Below are 23,588 nucleotides of genomic sequence, written 5' to 3' on the forward strand. Positions count from 1 at the left end.
TACAGTTGTTCCGAGCATTTATTTTTCTGAGTATAAGCACAGAGTCGGTTGCTAAACAGGGTGTTAGTAACACACATGCTGTTTTCGGTGGAGGATCAGAAGTGGGGTTTGGGTTTGGGGAGCAGCAGAGTGGGGAGCACATATGCAGAAGGAAGGAGATGAAGGGTAGCTATGGGAGCAGCTGCCAAACATGGGGATCCCTGGTGCCCTCTGCCCCATGTTTCCTGGATCTTTTCTTTTCTCCTTTAAATTAAAAGACTGTCTGGAGACAGCTTGGGTCAGAGGTTAGACGCATCCAAAGTCACAGGTGGAAGCAGTTTGCTCCGGCCAGCAGAGCCAGGTTCTGGTGGGGGGCAGCCTAGGCCTCCTCAGCGGTGGCATCGATGCCCGCATAGGTAAAGTTCTCAAACAGCGACATGTTCACGTAGGCCTGTGGGAAGAGCAAGTTTTAGTGGAACAGAAGCTGGAAGATCTCTGTGAGTTAAAGGCCAGCCTGGTTGGCACAGCAAGCTGCAGGCTAGCCAAAGCTATGTAGTGAGACACTGTCAAAAAAAAAAAAATCACGTACTCATGATTCATAAGGCTGCTGTAGATTATCCAGTCATTTGCATATATGATCATTTGCATATATGATTATTTGCATATATGATTATTTGGTCTTCCCTTCCTCCCCCTCTTTTCCCCTCTTCTCTGCTCCCCATCACTTTCTTCTTGCCCCTGTTTTTTGTTTTGTGTGTGTGTGTGTGTGTGTGGAGGGGTTGTTTGTTTGTTTTGAGACAGGGTTTCTCTGTGTAGCCCTGGCTGTCCTGGAGCTCCATCTGTAGACCAGGCTGGCCTTGAACTCAGAGATGGGCGTGCCTCTGCCTCCCAGTGCTGGATATAAAGGTGTGGGCAACCACTGCCAAGCTAAGAAAATCGTTTTTTTATATTTCCACATTTTGCTATATTTCTTCCTTAATTTCTGTTTGGTAATCCATCTATTCACGTGGTTATTTGACTCAGTTTCTGCGTTTATTCACTGGATTATGGAATCACTAATTATGTATTCAGCCTTTCTGCATCATTCGGTCACGCCTCCTTCTGGGCGACCTTTTAGTCACACATTTCCTCTGGCACTGAATCAGGAGAGAAGGAGTTGGTGGCAGGGAAGAAGACAGACAAAGAGTCTGGAATTTAGGGGAGGGATTTGCTGTTGACAGTAACATCCTTGGAAGACTGTATGTGGTCCTAGTGTCTGAACCCAGCATGGGCTGCATTTTCAGGTCAACCCAGCTGTGGTGACAGTCCCCGCTGAGGGAATCTGGGTAACGGTGTGGCACATATGGCATTTCTGAGGTGGTGCCTCCAGTGAGCTTGGAGGATGCCCAGCCCGCCCTTGCCCAGCCTCCTACCTTCCTGGCTTCCAGCATGCGGCCCAACTGTAGTGCAATCTGGGCAAAGGGGGGGCGTTCGTAGGGCCGATCCCGCCAGCACTGCCGCATCAACTCGTACCTGTGGATGGGAGGGGGGGGATGCTGTAAGGTGAGAGGCTGACGGGGGGGGGGGGGGGGGGGCAGGTCACGCCTTCAGAGCCGTGAGCGCCAAGGGAAGTGAACTCACACTTCGTCATCACAGTTTCGAGGCTGCTCCATGCGATAGCCTTGAGGCAGCTTCTCGTAGAGCTCGGCACAGGTCATGCCACAGTAGGGTGTGCCTCCTGCAGAGGGTACAAGGTCCCCTCAGTCCAGGGCCCCACGGAAGAGGGAATGCCCTGGAGAACTGGGTGTGGGCTTACCAAGGCTCACTATCTCCCAGAGGAGGACCCCGAAGGACCAGCTGAAATGAGAAGGATGCGCTCAGTTACTTCACAGGAGACACAGTTTAGCCTCTACCTATCCAACGGTGTAGCTGCTCCCAGACCCTCCTGTGCCCCTGACAGCATCTGGCTTTGGACAGCTACTGTCTCTATTCTTCTGAAGCTCTTTCATAGGTCTTGGTTGCAAGACTCAACCAATTACAGTAATATTTTGTGTATTTCTTTCTCCCCCTCTACTCTGTGTGTGTGTGTGTGTGTGTGTTTAGTTCATAATAGTTGGCCATTGGGCTTCTTTATAATTGATCTGTGCCATAGTTTGTGGACTTTAGCTTTCTCCCTGAACCTGGAACTTGCTGATTCCAATAGACTGCCTAGACTTCAAGTGTGTGCTGCATTCCCTGTCCTCCTCCCCCTCCCCCTTTCTTTCCCTTCCCTCCCCACCTCTCCCCTTTCCCTCCTCTTCCCTCCCTTCCCCTCTCTTGCCTTCTCTCCTCACCTATCTTTCCTTCTCCCTTCCTCCCCCTCTTTCCCCTTCCCTCTCTCTGTCTCTCTCCCTCTCTCCTTTCCCCCTTCCCCATCTCCCTCCCCACCTCTCTCTCTCTTTCTCTCTCCCTCCCTCCCTCTCCTCCTCCTCCTCCTCCTCCTCCTCCTCCTCCTCCTCCTCCTCCTTCTTCTTCTCTCTCTCTCTCTCTCTCTCTCTCTCTCTCTCTCTCTCTCTCTCTCTCTTTCTCGCTGGGGATCTGATCTTGAGCCATCATGCTTTCAGAGCAGGCACGCTGCCTGCCAACTGAGCCACCTCCCCAGTCCTCACAACTACATTTTTTTGTTGTTGTTGTTGTTTTTTTTTTTTTTTTTTTTGAGACAGGGTTTCTCTGTGTAGCCCTGGCTGTCCTGGAACTCACTCTGTAGACCAGGCTGGCCTCGAACTCAGAAATCCGCCTGCCTCTGCCTCCCAGAGTACTGGGATTACAGGCGTGCACCACCACCCGGCACAACTAACATTTTAAAGAATTTCTTTCTCTCTTTTCTTTTTAATAGCTTTAGATTTGGTTTTGGGAATGAGGCTTTTGTCTGTGTGCATAAACATGCACAGCATGTATACCTCTGGTGTACACAGAATTCAGAAGTGGGTGTTGTATCCCCTGGAATTGAAGTTATAAACAGTTGTGAGCCACTACATGGGTCCTGGGAATCAAACTCAGTTCTTCTGGAAAAGTACCCATTGTTCTTAACTACAGAATCATCTCTAGCCCCATACTGAGAATATTTTTAGCTGACATTTTTATTGAGCACTTGCTATGGTCTGAGCACTGATCACCTAACTCACAGCAGCACTGTGATTTGGACATTACCATTTTACTATTTTACAGGTAGAAACACTGAGGTCTGAAAGGTTAGCTTTTGTGCCAAGGTCACACAGCTTAGAACAAGATCCAAATCCTGGCTTCAAAACTCTCTTGTTCTGTACAGGAAAAGGCTCTGTGCAGGTGCATGTCAGGCCTAAGGCCAGGGCAGGGAGTTCTGGTGTGGAGGGGCACTCTAGGGAGTCTTGGGGCAGAAACAGGATGTAGATGGTGGTCAGAGGGCAGTCAATGAGAGCAGGTCAGTCCAAGGGTTGAGAGCCAGGAACAGCAGCTCTGGAGACAGGGCTGGCTAAGATGGACATACCCGGAGATAGAGGAAGTGAGCTAAGATGGTCACGGTGTGTGTGTGTGTGTGTGTGTGTGTGTGGAGTGTGTCTAAGTGGCCCGGGGGCCAAGTATTCAGTGCCCGCCCCCATACTCACACATCGCTCTTGGTGGTGTAGACACTGTAGTTAAGGGACTCAATGGCCATCCATCGCACAGGGAGACGGCCCTGCGAAGGAAAGGTCTAAGGGCCGGGCTGGGAGGAAGGGCTTTGTGAGGGGCAGGTCCGCGCGTGGGCCCTGAGTGGGGAAGCCTGAGTGACACTTACCATTGTCTTCTTCACGTACACCTCTTCCCCCCGAGAAAGGCCAAAGTCTGCTATCTTGGAGGCCAGGTTCTCTCCAACCAGCACGTTTCGGGCAGCCAGGTCCCTGTGAATGAACTGCGGGCAATGTCAGAAGTCAGGGAAGGGAGGGGTGTGGCCCTGGTGCGTGGGGCCTGTGGCAGCCTCTGCATCTTCCCTCCCACATATGCCTCCGCCGTGGATCAGCTGACTAGGGTCCGAGAAAAGTCACTGTGGGCGCTCACCCACTCTCCCCCCTGACTTGGAACACAGGTTCAGGCGGCACCCCTCTTTCTGAGACTGGGATGATGATGGGTTTGCTGCCTCCTTCTCCTCCCTCTCCCTCTTGTTTTCTTCTCTTTCTCTCTTTTTCCACTCCCTACCCTCTGCCTTCTGAAATACAATCTCCTTGTGAGTCTTAGCTAGTCTTGTACTTACTAAGAAGCCCAGGTTGGCCTTGAACTCTCGACCCATTCACCTCTATCTCTCAAGAGCTGCCATCAAAGGCATCTGCCACCGCCCCATGTGACCTTTCCTCTTTCAATGCCCTCTGTCCCATTTCCCCACTGTCTTACTCCCTCTTCCTTATTGATGAATAAGGTCACTTCCATAAGTGACCTCCATGTTCTCTCTCTTTCCAAAGACTCAAACTCTGCTGCCTGTAAAATGCCTTCGATTGGGCCACAGTGTCCCTCCGGTAGTTGTCCCCCCTCCTGCCCCCCATCATGTCGTCCCCCCTCCTGCCCCCCACCGTACTCGGGCTCCCATCACACCATCCTCGTGGGTCTCCATGTCCTCCCTGCTGGATGCTGCAGTCTCTGTGCTGCAATGGTAGTCCCTACACTGTCTTTGGAGTGCTAGCTTGGTACCCACAACTTGCATACCTCCACCCAGAATGTCCCCCAGCGACTTCAAATCCAACACCTTCCCCCCTCTGCCTCCTGTCCTCTTCTCCCTCCTTGTAGCTTTTACAGTCACTTGGCACAAGGGCCAGAGCCTACGGCTGTGTCGCCTGTGTCCTTCCTTCTCACCGTTTGTACCTCCCATACCCGAGTAGAGCCTGATTAGCAACCTGAGCATTCTATGCAGCAGCCTCCCCGCTCCCTACGGGTGCATGCACGTACACACGTACACGCACACACACACACCTGTTTCTCACTAAGGTACTGCATGCCGTTGGCTGCATCACTGGCAAAGCGCAGCAGCTGCCGGGAGCTGAGCGTGGAGGCCGTTCCATGCTCTCGAGCAAAAGCTGGGTCAGTCTCCAGGACCCTGCTCTTTCGCAGGAAGTCTAGCAGGTTTCCGTAGGGGGCATATTCGATAGCAATATACAAGTAGCCTGGGAGGTAAGGAGACACAGGGTGAGAGTTTATACACAGGCCGAGTGTCGTTATGAGCAGTACCCGATGGTCAGAGGCAGGCTGCAGCACGCAGGAGAACCCCGTGACGAGCAGGGAATGTAGGACTTCCCACAGGTTGATTATGTGAGGCAGGTGATAACCGATGCCAGTAGTCTGGAAGGAATGGCAAACAAACTCAGGGCTCACCTCTGTTCTCACAGGCCCCCAGGAGGTTGATAATATTGGGGTGGTGTCCTAGTTTGCACAGAACTTCTAGTTCACCTGCAAAGTCTCGATGGTCATTTTCAGATGCGTACTCTGTGTAAAGAAGTCAGTATCAGTTTTTGCCGGGGATCACTCTGGGAGGGGTCAGTTGCCGGGAGGGGTAGGTAGGGCCTGGTGAGTGTGGGATAAAGAGAGAGCAAGAAGCTGGGCTCTGAGTCACGACCAAGGACCTTTTAGCATCTTGATGGCTGCGTTCATCTTCAGCCCGTCCTTCTTGATCATGGCCCGGATCACTTGGCCGAAGTTGCCCTCCCCGATGAGGTCCTCAAAGGTGATGTCCTCCCACTCCAGCACAGGGTAACTCAAGGGCTCGGGCTGCGGCTTCGGCCGCCGGGTCAACGTCAAGGTCCCTGAGCTGAACTGCAGAATGGTCTCTTCGCCCTTCATGAGATGGGATGGACAGGCAGTCAGTCCACACAAGAGATGCGGGGGCATCCGGAGGAGCAAAGAGGCATACAGAGAGGGGCCAGCGGTTAGACAGACGGCAGAGCCAGACAGAGGGCATCCTGGGGGGTAGCCTGGGCCACACCTACAGAGACAGACACCGCGCAGAATCACAGGTGACAGCCACAGGTATGTTTCAGGTGGACAGTGCAGAGGGCATCATCCTGGGGGGGGGCGGTAGTGGATGGGGTTTGCTGCAAGGTGGAATCTGACTTCATGGGTAAGTTGCCAAATCATGGATAGATCAATGTACTAAGAAAATTCTAATATTTAAGCAGAGAATTGAAATGAAGTGTGATGGGGAAAGTAAGCTTCTCGTCCTTGTGTAACCCCCACAGCTAGGCTTTATCGATTCACTGACTCAGGCCACGAAGGGTGAGTTTCTTGAGTGTTCATTACATGCTAAGCCCTGAGCTGTCGGGAGCAGGTAGACAGATTTTTTTCTTCACAGTAGCAGAAACAGCAATGCTCTCTATTCCTCTACTTGGTGTCTAGACACAGTTTTTATCCCAGGCCGGGATTCAAGGACCATAACAAAGAGAAGCGTCCGGCTCCCTCTGCTGAGCAGAGATGTCCTGGGCAGGGGTGATGGAAGAAGTTGCAATTTGAGAACCCAGAACAAGGTCCAGATGGTCCGTGCAGTGGCCTTTCTAAGTGACCTGATAACTAGCTTGATGTGTAAGTGCCGGGGACACAGGTCATGTGGATTCATTTGGAGCAGGTGCAGCTGAGGCACACAACAGAATACACATGTAAGTTCTGTGGCTGCACCACATCCAGTTGCATCCATTCAGAGATACACATGCACACAAGAGCCTGAAGGTGTGCCAGCACAGAGACACATGCGTACATACATGGGATGCACTTCTTCCCCACTACCCCACTACACGGCACACACGTGAGCATCAATAGCTGTGTGCGGGAACATCTGTATTGATATATGAACAGATGCACTTTAAAGGCTGTTTTCTCCCTGCCTTGCTTCAGCATCTGACTGTGTTATCCTCTCTTTGCCTCCCATGGTGGTGATGGCCGTCTGTGGGCACTGACCTCAGAGGCAAGCTCAACAGGGCTCAGACAAAGAAGCCAGTTGAGTCTCTGGACTCTGGACGGGATTTTTAAAGGCACAGCAGACACCAGCCTTGATCACTGGACTTTCTATACAAGAATTAGTGTTTGGGGGGGGCAGGGAGGGAGGGAGAGGGAGAAAGGGAAGTGTTTCTTCCCTTCTTTTCTTTCTGGCATTGTTGCTGGAACTCCGAATTTCTCTTAAGTGGCTTTAAATAGCAAGGGTCCAGGCAGAAAAGACCAAAGCCAGAGTTCTGATTCTAAGCAACAAGAGAGGGAAGTTCTCAGAGGGGACAGGACAATGGAATGGGTGAACAGGACAAGATAGGGTGAGCCTATCAGCACCCTCTCCCCATCCCATGTCTGTATGGGCCCGAGGGCAGAGCCATGGCCTGTAAGAAGACTGAAAACCCAGAAAAGTTTGTAGTGTGAACCTCTCTCTCTCCTGTGGGAGCACAGGTGAGGCTGCAGGCCTTGTATCCTTCTAGCAGGCCAACGGCAGTTATGTGAACAGTGTGGCCACACACTGCTGCCCTTTGAGGGGCAGGTGAACAGTTTCCCAGAGAGGCCCTGAAACCTTTAAGAGTTTAGTCTGGGGCTGGGCATGGTAGTGCACACCTTTAATCCCAGTACTCAGGAGGCAGAGGCAGTCCATCTCTGTGAGTTTGTGGCCAGCCTGGTCTACATAAAGAGACCGTGTCTCAAAAAAGAAAGAAAGAATAAAAGAGTGGAGGCTGGGGCGAGAGCTCACAGCCAGCAGGATTCAGAACACAGATGAAAGGTGGCTTCCAAGTAAGGCAGGGTCTGTGAAGACAGAGGCCAGCATGGACCCTCGTTGCCCCTCCAGGAGATCGGGAGATCACCGTGTGATCCAAGCTGACAGTACCCCAGGGGTGGATAAGTGAACAACATGATCCAAAATGGCGTCCTCCAGGCCTGGAATGAGACCTGGTGACATAGGGATGAACTGACTTCTTTTAAACTGAGAATGCTAATTATCCAATCATTAATATGAAAGGGCTCAAGAGCTGTGTTCAGTTAAAAAAGAAAGAAAGGAAGGAAGAAAGGAAGGAAGAAAGAAAGGAAGAAAAGAAAGAAAGAAATAAGGAAAGAAAAGAAAGTTCTATTTTGTATCTTAAAGGGTCACTTAATGTACCTTAAAACTTGAGGCCTAGACAGGCGTGTGTAGACATGTGTGTACTTGCATGTATGTGGGCAGAATCACACACAATAGATAGGATCATGCACGTAGTGGGTACCGGGCACTGACCGATCCTGACTGGTAGGTGAAGGTGCGCCTCCGATGTAGGCAGCTTCTGCGGATACACACCAGGGCTAAAAGGGCAGCCAGGATGGTGAGGCAGGTGGCAGAGACGGAGCCAACCACAGCCAGGACCAGCTGCTGATCCAGGCCTTCTTCAGCCGCCCGGCTCTCTTGGACTGGGCCCTCACTCTGCAGCCCTAGACATGATGAGGGACAGATTGTGCACATGGCCTGGGTCAGGGAACCCAGAGGCCACCATGGGATCCCACAGAGGGAGAGTTTGGACATCCAGATACCAGAAGTCTTGGGATGCCTTAGCTCCAAGGCTGGGGCCCAGGCAGAGGACAGGCCCGGGGGCCTAGGGATCCACAGGCCCCATCCTCTCACCATTACCCAGAGTGGCCTCTTCTACTGTATTGCTCCAGTCGCCGAGACCCTGCACACTGGCCCGCACACGGAAAAGGTAGCGTGTGCTGGCATTGAGGCCACGGATGATGATGCTCGTCTCCTCTGGTCTGTCTACATCCATCCACTGTGGGTCTCCTGAGCTCCCAGCCACCTGAATCTCCACAATGTACTTGGATATAGGCCCAGACGGAGCCTCAGGATGCTGCCACATCAGTTGGATCTCGGAGTCTGAGAGGGCCTGGGCATGGAGGTGACGGGGAGCTGGAGGCCCTGGGGAGATGGGAAGGGGAAGGAAGGGACAGATTGGACGGGGTTATAGAGCTGTGGGGTCAGTCGCAGTCACTCTAGGTGTAGTCTGCTTTGTGGATCTCAGCACAGGAGCCTTGTGCTACCATCCTCCTCTTTGTGCCTGGCTGGACTCATCTCCATCCCCAAGGTACCTCCACCTCTAAGCTGCCTCTTCCCGTGGTCACCTTGCATCCCTACGCCTCTCCACGCTCTCAGCAGCTTATGCTCCCCGAGCCCCCCACGGCCCCGTTCTTCACAAGAGTCATGATCTTCTTACGTGTCCCTGCCCCACGTGCTCTAAGTGACCCGTGTCCTCCCGGTATCTTCTGCCTTCCCCCATTCATCCTGGCATCTCTCCACGTCCACCCAGTCTCTTGTAACACACCCTTATCCCTAGCCCATCATTCCCAGAGTGGGCCTACCGCTGGGGGGCAGGTGCACATGCGCAGAGGGTGAGGCAGGGCCCAGGAGGGTGCAGTGATACAGCCGCACATCCAGCTGGTAGTGGGTGCCAGGCGTGAGTCCAGTCAGGAGGGCAGTGCGGGCCTGAGGGGATGAGATGTTCTCCCGCCTCTCCTGTCCCCGGGCCCCATCCCACAGGCGTAGCAGGAAACCGTCACCGGACAGTGGCACGGAGGGCAGCGACCAGCTCACACGTAGCCTGTCAGGACCCTCCACGTGCCAGCTCTCTAGCCACGGCTGCAGTGAGGGCTCTGTGGCCAGAGGTCAGGAGGAGTCAGAGCCATCCAATAGGAGCATGGGACTAAATGGGGGATAATCCACAGTGGGCGGGGCTGGGACAGATTGCACTGGGAAAGGCAGGGAGGGGTCTTTGGAGGTGGATCCAGACATATTCTGAGTGGGCATGGCAGGAAACCCCGAGGGAATGGGAAGGGATATATCTTGGCTTCTCACCAGGACAGTCAGTAGTCATGAGGGCAGAAGGCCCCCAGTCTCCTTCTCCCCCTTCCCCTGGCCGGCTCAGCTGTACTTGAACATTGTATCCTGTCTTTGGCTTCAGGTTCATTAATGTCACATTCTCACTGGGATCCACTGGGAGGGGGGGGGTAAGGTGTACCACACACATGCTTGGTCCCAAACATCTCCTGAAGCCACCACTCCCCCTTAGTCCCCTCTTCTTGTTGTACCATCTGCTCCCTCCCTTCTGTCCCCACCCCATCCCTCACTATTACACTATATGCCATCCCCTAACTCTGTCTCCACTCACCCACAATGGCGGACCAGGCAATCATGCTGTCCTGGGGCCGGTAGTGCAGGCGGACGGAGGAGATGGGTCCGTCCCCGCGAAAGGCGACCAGTGGGGAGACCACAAGCTGACGACTCTGCTTGGCCAGGAGCCGAGGTGCAGTCAGAGGAACTGGGGGTACTGCCAAAAAACTGGGGTGAGCATGGGTCCATGGGGAGGGGAGCACTCTGGACTTGGGCAGTGAGCACCTCCAGATCTCAGTTCAGACCTGGGCATTATCTAGTGTGGTGGGAGGAGACCGAGTTCAACAGACAACTGGGACGGCCAGGGTTCAGGGAAGGAAGTTCTGGCCTCTGGGTAGCTTGGGTCCCAGCTTGGCCATAAGGACTTAAGTATCTCAAAAGATGCTAGGGCAGAGAGTGGTGTGGCCAGACAGAGGTTGGGAACCATCTCTCTGTCCTTGCAGTGTCCTTGCAGTAGAGAAAGAAGCCGGAACACAAGTCAGGAGACCACCTAAGTATCCGATGCCCTTCCCTTTCACCATCCACAGATCTGTTGATTTTTTTTTTTTAAAGGCAAAACATGCCAGTAACGAGTCACCTGCTCCACAGTTGATGCTTCTTATGCATAACCGCTAATTCTTGTGGTCACGAATAAAGAAATCGAGGCTCAGAGACTTTGAGCAACTTGCCTAAGGATACACAGCTGGGAGAATTTGAACTAGGTCTGTCTGATCATGCTACTTCAAACCAGTCAGCTCTACCCTAAACCGGTATTTGTGTTTCTGCCTGGCCGCCTCCACTGTCGCCGCCCCTATTCCGGCCTCAGCGTTTCTGTCTAGATCATTGTATTAATGCCTAAATAGGTACCTTGGCTTCTTCCAAAAAGAAGACCAGACTGACTTTCCCAGAAAGCGTAAAAGAAAGGCGGGCAGGAGGGAGGAAGTGTGTGTGTGTGTGTGTGTGTGTGTGTGTGTGTGTGTGTGTGTAGTATGGAAGAAGCAGGGTGGCGAGGTGAAGGCATGTAAGGGAGCAAAGAGTCTGGAGAAGTGGCTGGTATTCAATAGGCATCAATTTCCACACTGGGACCAGACCTTCACAGAAGACACCCTGCCTCGGGAAGGTTCACCATGCAGGGCTGGCATTAGGAGAGGGGTCCTGACTACAGAACACATGTGGCGTTGCCAGGGAAGGGTTGGCATCTTGGCACTAGATGTCACTTTACATAACAGTTGTCTGCTGTGTTGAGCATACTTCCTGTCAGCCATGGTGAGGACTACTTAAATGCATCACCTAGTCTTCCTGGCAGCCTGGCCCTGCGGGTGCTAATCGCCTCCTTTTACACAGCGAGAAACTGAAGCTCTCTTACTTGCTTAAGGTGACAGAACTTGTAGAGAGCACTTGGAATCCAAGTTGAGTGGAGGGCTAGGTCCAAAGTTCTGATCAGAGAATGAGCAGATAGAGGTGGGTGGGATAGTGGGCTAGAGATGAGGTGAGGGACTGGGAAGCAGAAGATGGTAACAGAGAACGAGGATAGAAACAACGTAGCATGAGGAGCACTGGGGGACTGGTGCGCCCAGGCTTAGGGGGTGAAGTGAAAGATACCTTGTCAGTGGAGAGGGTGCTCGGTGGTGCTCTGCTGTGTTTGGTAGCTCTCTCATTCACCCAACAGTCTCCTGACTGTGTGTCCTTTATACCTGTCTGCTGTTCCTGTGTGTCCATGTGAGGGGCATCAGACAGGACAAAGGAGTAGCACCTCAGAGGTGGAGTTACAGGGACCCTGGGTGCTGTGGTAAGTGGTACGTGAATATGTAAGGAGGCAGGGCAAGGCTGGAGGATGTCTCTAGTTTCTGAACCATAGGATGTCTTTCCCAGGTGGGACCAAGCTGTGTTCCAGCATTGACACTGGCCATCAGTTAGCCTTCCTAGCCTGGGCTAAGCTTTGCCCTTGGAAGCCCTTGCCTGTCCCGCTAGGATCTCCAGCCTGAGCAGCATTAGGTACCTCTGAGTACCACCCATCCCCCAAACCTTAGAACAACACTAACCTTTGACATTGACCTTGAAGCGCCGGCTATCTTGGCCACCAGACGTCGATACTCGGCATTCCCAGAACCCGCTGTCCCCAAGAGTCAAACTGGGGACCTCAAACTCTGCTGTGGTCCTGTCAGGCTCCACAATGGCTTTGGTAGACTGAGACAAGGAGACAGGGAACAGAGAACGTATGCTCCATGAGACAGGAGAGTCAGTGCTGATGATTGCTGGAACACAAGCCCCATGGCACCCCTCACCAGTTAGCCTGCCCTATGTACATCCTGACCAGGGCAGTGGGCAGAGCCTATAAAAAGTTCCTTGGGTTAGGGATCCAAAGGATGAGCTGTCAGGCTGGTGAGGGGGAGCAGACAGTAGGTTGGGGTGATCGGGGCTGACCAGGAGCATGGTGCCATCCGGCTTGCGGAGTTCCATGCTGCCCCGGACTGGGAAGGGATTCCCGGCAGCTGCGCAGTTGATCCGGGGCGTTGTCCCTAAGTTGAACTCCAGCTCTGTGGCCACATTGAGGATCTGGGGGATCCGGTCTAGAGAGAGTAAGAGAGGACAGCCATCTTGAACAGTCCTGGGGCAGCCATGTGACCACCAAAACGCTCCCGTCCCCGTCCCATGCCCTGCATCTCAGTGAACGTCCTCCTGTCTGACCTGCCGCTTGAAACTGATATCAGCAAGGTCCTGCATGGTTCCTTCAGGCTCTGGTGCCCCATATGCAGTCAGGCCTAGGACTCAGCTCCTCCATCCCTCCCATCACATCTCCCAGGATGTTCTAAGATCCAGAGTTAGACCCTCTCTGATCCACTCTGCCAGCCCAAACAGCCCAGGCTGAATTTAACTCTCTCTGTCTCTCTCTCTGTGGTGTGTGTGTGTGTGTGTGTGTGTGTGTGTGTGTGTGTGTGTGTGTGTGTGTGACTGTCTCACACTATAGCCTAGGCTGACCTGAAACTCATTTTGTAGCACAGGCTGGCCTTGAACTCCAAACAAATCTCTTGCCTCAGTCTAAGTGCTGACATTGTAGGCGTGAGATATTACGCCTGTCAACTTCACTTCCACACATGTATTCCACACATAGTTCTTCATCAAATACAAGTCTGACCAGCACACTCTTCAGCAATTTCTATTCAGCTCCTCACATTTAAGCAGCAGCCCTTGGCCTATATTCAAAGGCACTGTCACATGACTCCCGCTGACCTCTCCCCCCAGCCCCTACGTTATTGTCCCAGTATACAAGCAGGGTCTCAACTCCCTGCACTTTCTCCACATTCTTCCCCTAGGCTGCTGACCTTCACAATGTAGATGCCTGAATAGTAGAAATATCCACCACATCCGAATTCCCCTCGGGAAGGACTTGGGCATTCGAGATGCATTTGATGACCCCCTGAGGGGGTCTCAGGGGCATATACCTGACTTCTCACAGTGGACTCCATGCCACCCAGAGGGGCAGATGCAGCCGCTGAACCGGTCACAAGTGCCACCATTTTGACACTGGCACTGGAGGCGACAGTCCGCCCCAAAATGACCAGGTGCACACGCTAGGAATAGAAGCAATACAGTTACAGAGGGTAAGTCAGACCCAGCAGTTACAGATAAGCTATCCAGTAGGCTGGTGTAGAGGTGGTAGTGGGCACTGGTCAGGGGATTGGAGGGTTTGATCTTCATGTGAGGGTCAGAGTAAAGTGTCAGGCATACTTATGTCCACAGGAGGTGGCTTAGTCCATACCTTCCTGGCACTGGCTTCCCCTCCAACCAGATCCACAGGAGCAGCCATAGGGGTCTGGGAGGCAGAAGGTGAGACCCCGACAGCCTGCTGTGCCTGGGCACTGTTCCTGGCAGCTCTGTCCAAAACGACCCTCTCTGCAGGCTGAAAACAGGGTGTGTGGTGTACAGGCTCTGCCAGGCCTCACATGCTAAGCATCATCTCCAGGGTTCCAGAATCTTCTCCCGACCAGGCTCCCTCTCCTGCCTAGGTCCTAGCTTTTCTACTTACCCTGCTCACAACGGGTGCCAGTAAATCCTGGGGGGCACACACATTCGCCGTCATGGTCATGGCAGACACCTCCATGCAGGCAGCCTGGGCAATCCTTGACACATCCTGGCCCCCAGCGTCCAGCCGCACAGCCTGGGGGGAAGTGCTCTCAGTAGCTGACCTTCACCCACCTGTCCACAGCTACCGAGGACCAGGGAGCTCTGGGACCCTCGTGGATCCTGAGACCCACAGGAAGTCCATATAAGGCTCACAGCTTCCCACATCACCCCTGCCTTCTGCCCCTTACCTCGCACGATGAGCCGAAAGAAGGCGCTGCCCAGGGGGCTGGCCTCCAAGTAGGTGGCACTGTAGATGCCACTTGATGGTGGCTGTACGTTTTGGAGCTGCAGTTGAAACCGCCCGTCATGGGCCTCATGCCAGTCTAGGGTATGGAAGTAGGATCCTGGGGAACACAGTCAGGGGCCCTCAGAATCACACGAAAGGCTGGTGTTACCTCCCTTTGCGTGGTCACATCAGTGTGCACCGCCCACAGTGACCAGACCTGGGAACACCACCAGACCCAAGCCAGGAAGCAGGAGAACATCCTCGGCATGCTCTCCGAGCCTCCTGACACACGGAGTCCTCCTCTCCCTTGTCTTCATTTCATAGTCCAGCCCTTTCCCCCTGCCTTTTACATCTGGACAGCCAGCAGGCTGCTTTTACAGTAGACTCTTTTGTACCCCCACTACTCTTGCAGGCTCTCAGGGCTCCCCATTGCACCAGAGTGACAACCCATCCCCCTGGTAGTTGTTGTCACCAGTTTGGCCCCTGCTCAGTCCTCCAGCCCCATACCCCACCACACCCTGCCTGACCCCTAACATTCTTGAATTCCTAAAAGCCTGTTTGCCCTCTAGAAACCTCTGGCGTGTCAGCCCTCCTGCCTTTGTTCTTGCCGGCCCTGCCTGTCTCCTAGCAAGCTGTTTCTTCCTCTGTCTGGCCCCTTTGCCGTTCAGGCCTCTTTCCCAGCCTCTTCATCTAGGGTCTACACTGTTAGTCGGGCGTTTAACCCTGTTCCTTCCTGTCTTTGATAAGAAGTCCAGACAAACTGCAAAGACTCAGGTCTCCTTTCCCGCGTCTACAGATCCCTCTGATTCAAAGGAAAAAAGATCTTCTCCCAAGTACCCAAGGGGCAGCCAGCAGATTGTGGGGGTGAGGCAGACATTTTGGGGCTATCCAAGTAAAAAAGAGTCCTTCCATGGAGTGGATAAGGACAGGGCGGTGGGCAGGCACAGAGCCGAGACCCACAAATCTCTATGGACTCCAGCATATGTCTGCCCTGGGCATCAAGGATCTGAGTTAGGCAAGTCTTTGAGACAGGCCTGTGCTGGGCACCAGCTCTCTTCTCTCTCTTCTTTCCCATGGGGACTGCTTCTCTTCTCAGGCAGGGCATGTGACAGCACCTGCTAACTCCCAGGGGAGGGTCAAAAATGAGGGCTTAACATAGTACTTAAGAGCCGGCTGGTGGTGGTGCATGCCTGTAATCCCAGCACTCTGGGAGGCAGAGGCAGGCGGATTTGGATTTCTGAGTTCGAGGCCAGCCTGGTCTACAGAGTGAGTTCCAGGACAGCCATGGCTATACAGAAAAACCCTGTCTTGGGGGAAAAAAAAAAAAACCAAACCAAACCAAAACATAGTACTTAAGAGGTAGCTGGCCACAGTCTCCTGGGCCTCTTGGTTCAGTAGGTGGGTGGCTCAGTGCTAGAGATGAGAGGGAAGGCCCTGGAGGTTGACCAGAAGGATGGCAGGTGGATCAGGGTAACGAGCTAAGTGGAAGGTCTGGGGGAGGTGGGGGCGGGGCGCATGGATGGAGGTCTTGATTGTCAGCATCATAGGTCTCCCTGTCCTCCCATGCCTCTCACCATTGTTCTTCCAGATCACATCAGTCTGCTTTTCCTTGTGCACACGTGCAGAAAGCACAGCTGTGTCACCTTTGTTCACCGTGTGCGTGACCTTGTCTGGAAACAGGTGTGCTGTGAATGAAAGGTAAGTCAGTGATCTACAACACAGCCCTCCCTCTGGTGGTCCATCTCCTGGTAGGCCAGACTCACCCCCCGGGCTGTTGTGCACATAGAGGACTCGAGTGCGCCGCGCGCCGGCGCCACCCACGCAGGAGAAGACGCCTACCAAATCCGAGGGCTTGGAGAAGCCCCGCAGCGTGACCTGGTGTGAACCATTGCGTGCCAGGTACAGGGGCTGCCCGGGCGGGAAGGTGCGCACGATGCGATCATCCTTCTCCAGCAGCAGGGGCGGGCCCCAGACGTCTGAGCTCCTCCCTGCTCCAGCCTCACCAGACACGCAGGTCAGGAAGAAACGCTGGGGGTCCGTGATGCGCAGGTTGGCCAGCAATGTTAAGTCCACAGACGCACCTGGGACCAGACAACAGTGACTCCATGGTGGACCCTGCCAACTCAGCAGCCCCAGGAGCGCGGGACTCCAACAGTAACTTGTGTTAATGTTTCACCGTGCCCTCTGAAGACTTCACTTTTTCAAAGATTTCTGCCCATTCCCTTCCCTTCCACACGTGCTTGCCCTTTACCCTTGGGAAGCTGGAGGACCAGACACAGACATCCGTGCAGGACAATAGATGCAGGTATTGGCGCAGAGGGAGGAACGTCTAACCAGCATGGGGAGGGGAGGGAAGGGGACAGGAGAAGATACAGGAGCTTCATCAGAAAACAAACAAACAAACAAACAACCCCAAAGGGCTTATGAAGGTACTTGGGTGAGGAGGCGCAGAAGAAGGGTCAGGGGTAGGGAGAGGCCATCCTACCCTTGAATATGAGAAGTGTTATAGAGGGCAGCTGCCCAGGGCTAATGCAGCTGGAACATAAAGTGCAAGACCCAGGGGAAGAGGGTGACGAGCCTGCCTCAGATCTGTGACCCCAGACCTTCCAAGACTACTCCTTCCCTGTCCCTTCCATGCCTGTTAGCTGTCAGGTAATCAATTCACTTAAATACCATGTAGCATTTTATTTTTAATTTTTAAAATTTTTGGGTTTTTTGAGACAGGGTTTCTCTGTGTAGCCCTGGCTGTCCTGGAACTCACTCTGTAGACCAGGCTGGCCTCGGACTCAGGAATCTGCCTGCCTCTGCCTCCCACAGTGCAGGAATTAAAGGCCTGTGCCACCACTTCCCTGGTTACATAGCATATTTTTGACAATTCTATCACAAGTCAAAGAAGCTGGCATCTCCTGGCCGCCTCGCAGGCACCAAATACCCTTTCTCCATGGCATCCTCACAGCCTCCAGTGAAGTCGATATCCTTTTCTGTAATAACCAATCTCAGGCTTCCTTGAGCACGTTCATCTACTCCCTGGGCTTTAGCTGTCACCCCTGAGTCAGTAGCTCTGGTGTGGCCTTTCAGCTCCAAACGCATTTACATCAGTGTTTCCTAAACCCTCACCTCTCCCAAGTTTTCTGAGTCAAGAGGACAACGCCCATTACCTGAGACACTAACTTCAGAGTCATCTCATGTTCCTGCTGTCTTAATAATTAATGTTTATTGGATGTCAATTATGCACCAGGCCCTTTAGTGATGCTCTCCTCCTTTCAGGGCCTGACTGTCCTGGGAGGTGCGTGTTATTATCCCCATTTTATAACCAGGGAACAAAAGCTCAGCGCTTGCCCAAGGTCATACAGTTAGAAACTAGCAGAGCCAGGTTGTCCAAGCCTAAACTCCACTTCGCTTAGCTTCCAGTCTGGCACATGTTTCTACAGTTTTTTCTTCTTGGCTTCCACACCTCTTGAGCTGGCACGTACTACTCTGGTGACCACCTCTCTCAAGGAAATCCTTCATGACTTTTCTGGGCTATGACAGAGTAAGCTGGCTCTCTTGTCAGTACGCCTCCAGAACTCTTGATGTCTGTTTCTGTCTGGCCCTCATCCCTGGCCTGTGCTCCCCGTTAGACTGGGAACCACTCAAAGGCAACCCTCAGAGATCAACCTACTTTTGCCTCCTGAGTACCGGAATTAAAACTACCATGCCTGTTTGTCCAATGAATTATTGAATAAGCCTGATACAGTTACTCCTGAGGTCCATGTTCAGGGTTGACCTCTGAGCCCCCACTGACCTCTGCCCCCCCCCCCAGCTGCAGACAGTGATTCCTAGTACCTGTCTGAGATTTCCCCCACCCTGATCTCATTCTTGATGGATCAAAATCATGATGATGATAATGACAAGAGTTTCTGCTTTTCCCTCCAATTTTTAAGTTGTGCCAAAATACATATACCCTAGAATTTGCCATCAGAACCATTTGAAAACAGTCTATTCAGTGTTAATAAATACATTCATAACTGTGTAAACATCACCACCCCTTTCCACAGCTCTTGTTTTTGTTTTTGACCCAGGGTCTCACTATGTCTTTATGTAGCTAACATAGAGTTCTCTAAGTAGTCCAGGCTGGCCTTCCAAGTTCTGGGATTAAAGGAGTGCACCACCACACCCAACTTCATAACTCCTTTCATCCTGTCAAACTGAAATACTACATCATTTAAACAATAACTTTATTTCCCCTCCCCCAAATCATGGTCACCACCATATTGTGAGGTCTATTGCTATGCTATGCTAGGGTTTCTTGGGAGTGGGGAGCTGGGATTGAGACCTTGAAATCGGGAGTCAGGGAGGCCCTCCGCTCAGGGGAAGACTTACCAACATGAGAGGCCAAGAAAAGAATGGGGAGCAGGAAAGAGGATCCCCACCAGACCATACTCCGGAGGCTGACCTGGGCCAGCCAAGGCCAGCTGGGCCCGGGGTCAGTTGCTGTGGGTCTGCGTGCTCAGCCTGTTCAGCTCAGTGCACCTCGGTGCTGGGGAGGAAGAGGAAATGATGGCTAGGCTGGGAGGGGTGGCAGGGGAGAGAGGGGTGGGAAGAGTTGTCACCTCTAGTCCTCCCATGTCCAGCCCCCACAAGTCTGGAGATGGGTGTGGCTTGGAAGTCTCTGGAAGGGGGGGCATCAGATGTGGGGGGCAGGCTATGACAAGGACAGACCTGGGGATGGTTGGGCTGTCCCATCCCTTCTGTCCCTTCCATCTGCATTGCCGGAGCATGGGAGACAGGAAAGGGAGGAAGCCGGTGGCTTCCGCCTATTGAGAAGGTTTGGAGGCAGGACATTGTTCTGGGGCCCCTCCTCCCAGCATGCACAGGCACACACACACACACACACACCTCACGTGACTCTTTATACATGCACTCCAGAACACAGGCCTGATCCCAGAAAGCAGGTCACAGAAGCACAGAGAGTACACCCCCAAACAAAAAGGGATTAGGGGTGTGACGAGCCTTTGTCTTCTGTGCCTTCCTTATCGTACAGATGGGAAAATGGAGATGTGTGGTGCATAAGGACCCCAAGAATGTGATAAAGCTGGGGCTTAGTAAAGCTTCTGGTCTCGTAGTTGATTCCTCCATGCTAGTTGCTCCACAAGAGACCCACTGAAGCACACGGGGGAACACAAGGCCGTGGGCTGTGACGGGGACATTCCTCACCCACAGATGCCTATAAGGCGTCAGCTCATTGTGGGCTTGCTGTTATTCGGTGCAGACAGCCATGTGTGTTCCTGGCACTGGGGAGTGGACGTCTACCCAGGAATCTGCAGCCTCTTTTTCTTGTTTCAAAATCAAGGCACAGTCTCATTACCCAGTTCAGGTTGGCATGGAACTCACTTTATAGTTCCAACTGGTATGAACTCTTTATATAGCCCAGGGTGGCCTCAAACTCATGATCCTTCTACTTCCCCTTCCTGAGTCCTGGCATTATATGCCTGTGTGCCTACTATCGTGCATATGTGCCAGTCAGAGAACAAGTTGTGGGAGTCATCTCTTTCTACCATTTGGTTCCAGGGATCAAATTTAGGTCATCAATCCTGGTACTAAGTGCCCTTACCTACTAAGGTACCTCAGCTCACAGCTACTCTTAGAGGGTGAGCACACCGGGCATTATTAGTCCCTGCCCCCTTGGTCTATCTTCCAAGGTCTCACTTCTTAGACCTGTCTCAGCATTTTGAGGTCATGTCCCCACTGACAGTTCCCAGACAGATTATGCCCCATAGAGCACCCACAGGGAGGTGCTTTCATGGAGCAGGAGAAGCTACAGGGTAGCCTGGGCTCACTGGTTGAATCTGTATCTATTTTACCCCCAACAATAAATGAAATTGAGATCTGGTATCAGCTTGAGTGACTGGGAGGTTTCAAGCCCTCCCTCTGGGGCTGGGACTCTGTTCCTAAGTCAGTTCTGATGAAGGTTATGTTCTTCTCTGGATCCAGAAGGTGCAAAACTACTTTCTTGGGGAAGCCAGGTCCCTGAGAGGTATTTATTGGGGTTGCCCCTCTTCTGGAGGTGTCCGAAAGAGCCTCAGATGGCGTGACTCACTGACTAGCAGGAAGAATTGAGGAAGACATCCATAGGCTTTGCTAGCTCTGAGTCAGAAGACTTTCTGGATAGACTGTGAGAGTGGAGGAAGTGAGGCCTTACACTCCAGCCCATCTTGGTACCTTTGATCTGGGAAGAGCTAGCCACTGGAGTACGCAGGGGCCATTTACCTAGCAGGATGGAGGCTCAGTATGTTTTTGGTGAACCTTGCCCTTACTTTTGGAGAAACTTTCAGGGGTCCTGATGTCATTGTGGAGAAGTATAAAGAACACTTTTCTTTTTAAAATTTACATTTTATTGTATGCGTATGGGTGTTTTGCCTGCACGTATGTCTGTGTGCCATGTGAATCCATTGCCTACAGAGGCCTGAAGAGGGTGTCTGCCCCTGAAACGAGAGTAACAGATGGTTGAGAGCCTTTGTGTGAGGACTGGGGATCAAACCCAAGTTCTCTGAAATGGCAGCTAGTGCTCTTAGCCACTGAGCCATCTCTCCAGCCCTGAGAACACTTTGTTCTTAAAAATGACAGATATAATTACTGGTATATTTTCTGAATGGGGAAATTTGAGAAGCTGTGATCCTAGTTGTGATCGGTAGGATTTACTGAAGGAGGCAGAGGCAGGAGAATCACGAGTCTGAGACCAGCCTGGGCTACACATTATTATAGTAGAGAATAAGATTAAGTATATTTGGGAAAGAGAAAAATCTTTTTTTAAGATGTACATTTGAAACCCAGAGGAATCCCACCCTCTGGAATAGATTAGGCAGATGTACTTATCTGGGTGGTCCTCGAGAGGTAGGTAGATCTGGGTAGGTTTTCCGAAGCTAACAAGTTTATAAAAGAGATAGTAACATGAATTAACCACATGAGCAGTCTTTAAGATGAGAGTTTTGTGGAGCAGAAGGAACAAGATTAAAAAGTTGGATTGTATAGTGGAATGTTTTATCTGAGTTAGGCAGATTTATCGGAACTCAGATAATGTTAGGACAGTGGCATAGCAAGAAGAGGAAATATGAAGTATTTAATTAATGGGAACAGAGTTTAGCTAAGGAGATGTAGGCACATGCAAGGCTTGAGGCCTTTTGAACTGAGAAACAAAACACAGTCGTTATTTCTGTATGAAAGACAACTGTTGTGAAGTGTGTACACCAGAATTTGCATTATAGAACAGTGCCCCGTAAGTGTAAACACATTCTTACATATGTTGAAAATATGTAACCGAAGTAAAACCATCAGTTTACAAACAGCAAGTGCCAGATGAAGTATCACCCCAAAACAAATGTTGAGTGGGTTGTGACTACAGCTGTTGTTACAATAGAAAGAATGAAGCTGTAATCATAGCTTGCATTTTTGGCCTCTGGAAAATTAGAGGCCCAAAATAATGAGACTGTGAACAAGTGATCTACACATCATCAGGTTAACTCCACAACCCCTGCAGACTAATGAGAGAGAGAAATTAAAAACCATTTCCAAAAAGCAAGGCATGGTCAACTCCACCTCAGGTGGATAACTCACTTCTAAGAAAGCTGCTCTTCCCCAAATTGTGGAAATTCCAGCTGTGGGCATGTACTTTTGGGGGTCTTGGTGTCACTGTGGAGATGTATGGACTTTCTGGGTTATGAGGAGCCGGGGCAGCCAGGCTTCCTGGCCTAACACAGACAGAGGTGGGGTTTTTGGCACACTCCCCTTGCAGGGATTAGGTTTTCCTTGAAGATGAATTTGTTTCCACAATTTCAGGAAGAGATGCTCCCCCACCTCCTCCAGGATCCAGCACAGCTTAGCAGCCAGAAATAGAAGTGGACTTTTTCCAGGTAGAGACTAATGGGATGGCTGTTCGTAGAGGCTCTAACTAGAGATTCAGGAAAGGTCCTGGCAGCAGAGTGGGGAGCAGGGGCAGGGAGCAGGGGTGGGGTTGGGGAGTGGAGGAAGCCTGGGCTTGGAAGCATTTGTTTTGGAGAGAGCTTTTTTTTCCCTTTAGGACTGGGTAATGAGGAAGCAAGAAACACCCTCTTAAGGGTGAAAATAGAAACCGAACAGTTTAACACTGGTTCTCAGTTCACCAAACTGTGGCCCTACTGTGCATCCTGAATAGGCAGTTTCTGCCACATATGATTTCTTGTGTGAATTATTTTTAAAGATTTTATTTTATTTATTATATATAAGTATACTGTGGCTGTCTTCAGACACACCAGAAGAGGGCATCAGACCCCATTATAGATGGTTGTGAGTCACCATGTGGTTGTTGGAAATTGAACTCAGGACCTCTGGAAGAGCAGCCAGTGCTCTTAATGACTGAGCCATCTCTCCAGCCCTGAATTCTTTCATTATGTATTTTAGTGTGTGTGTGTGTGTGTGATGTACATGTGTATGTGGTATATGTGTATATTTGCATGTGTGTTATACATGCTTGTGTGTGTGGTGTGTGTGTGCACGTATACATGTATGATATGCTTGTATACACTTGAGCCAGAGGCCAGAGAATGAGAGATGCCCTGCTCGGTCACTTTGCTCCTTAATTCCAGAGTGTCTGTCACTGACCCTGGAGCTAGGCTGGTGGCCAGCACACCCAGTCATGCCTCTGTCCCCTCTGCTTCCCAAGGCACTTGGATTACTGGCACATGCGTAGGCACACTGGGCTCTTGCAGGTGCTGTGGATACACTCACAGGTTCCTCGTGCTTTATAAGTTTCAGCCACTGAGCCAGCTCTGTAGCCCTCTTGTGTGGATTTTCATTCTTTTAAAACTTTTAGGTATATGAGTGTTTTGATTAACAGTTCCTTTGTATACCATTTGCATGCCTGGTGCCCATGGAGGGCAGAAGATCCTTCGGAATGGTAGTTACAGACAGATGTGAACTGCCACATGGGTGCTGTGAAATAAATCTGGGTCTTCTGGAAGAGTACCTGGTGTTCTTCTAGTGCTCTTTTTCAAAAAACATTTTTAAAAAAGATGTGTGTGTGTGTGTGTGTGTGTGTGTGTGTGTGTAAGTACACTGCAGCTGTCTTCAGACACACCAGAAGAGAGCATTGGATCCCATTACAGATGGTTGTGAGCCACCATGTGGCTGCTGGGAATTGAACTGAGGACC

General features: G+C 51.7%; 1 protein-coding gene and 1 pseudogene across 2 annotated transcripts; one reads left to right on the plus strand and one right to left on the minus strand.

Annotated features, from left to right (window-relative positions):
- Tie1 (tyrosine kinase with immunoglobulin like and EGF like domains 1) lies at positions 1-19,176 on the minus strand. Of its 2 annotated transcripts, none has more exons than XM_052177175.1 (24): positions 19,125-19,176; positions 18,786-18,942; positions 16,187-16,504; positions 15,998-16,108; positions 14,386-14,541; positions 14,100-14,231; positions 13,833-13,973; positions 13,516-13,644; positions 12,497-12,642; positions 12,115-12,259; positions 10,092-10,250; positions 9,779-9,916; positions 9,286-9,576; positions 8,561-8,845; positions 8,174-8,364; positions 5,562-5,772; positions 5,314-5,424; positions 4,915-5,105; positions 3,752-3,865; positions 3,582-3,652; positions 1,775-1,815; positions 1,600-1,696; positions 1,392-1,491; positions 1-430 (listed from the first exon to the last, which is right to left on the minus strand). In XM_052177175.1, the coding sequence occupies exons 2-24, from the start codon at positions 18,841-18,843 to the stop codon at positions 359-361; spliced, it is 3,408 nt and encodes a 1,135-aa protein (XP_052033135.1). In that variant the 5' UTR covers positions 18,844-18,942; positions 19,125-19,176; the 3' UTR covers positions 1-358. The 2 variants fall into 2 exon arrangements, with proteins under 2 accessions (XP_052033135.1, XP_052033134.1); XM_052177174.1 differs by having other exon boundaries at positions 8,555-8,845; positions 19,125-19,175.
- LOC127681177 (40S ribosomal protein S5-like) overlaps positions 16,064-23,588 on the plus strand; it is a 26,927-nt pseudogene continuing 19,402 nt past the window's right edge.

Source organism: Apodemus sylvaticus, chromosome 3, assembly GCF_947179515.1.
Source record: "Apodemus sylvaticus chromosome 3, mApoSyl1.1, whole genome shotgun sequence".
NCBI lineage: Eukaryota > Metazoa > Chordata > Mammalia > Rodentia > Muridae > Apodemus > Apodemus sylvaticus.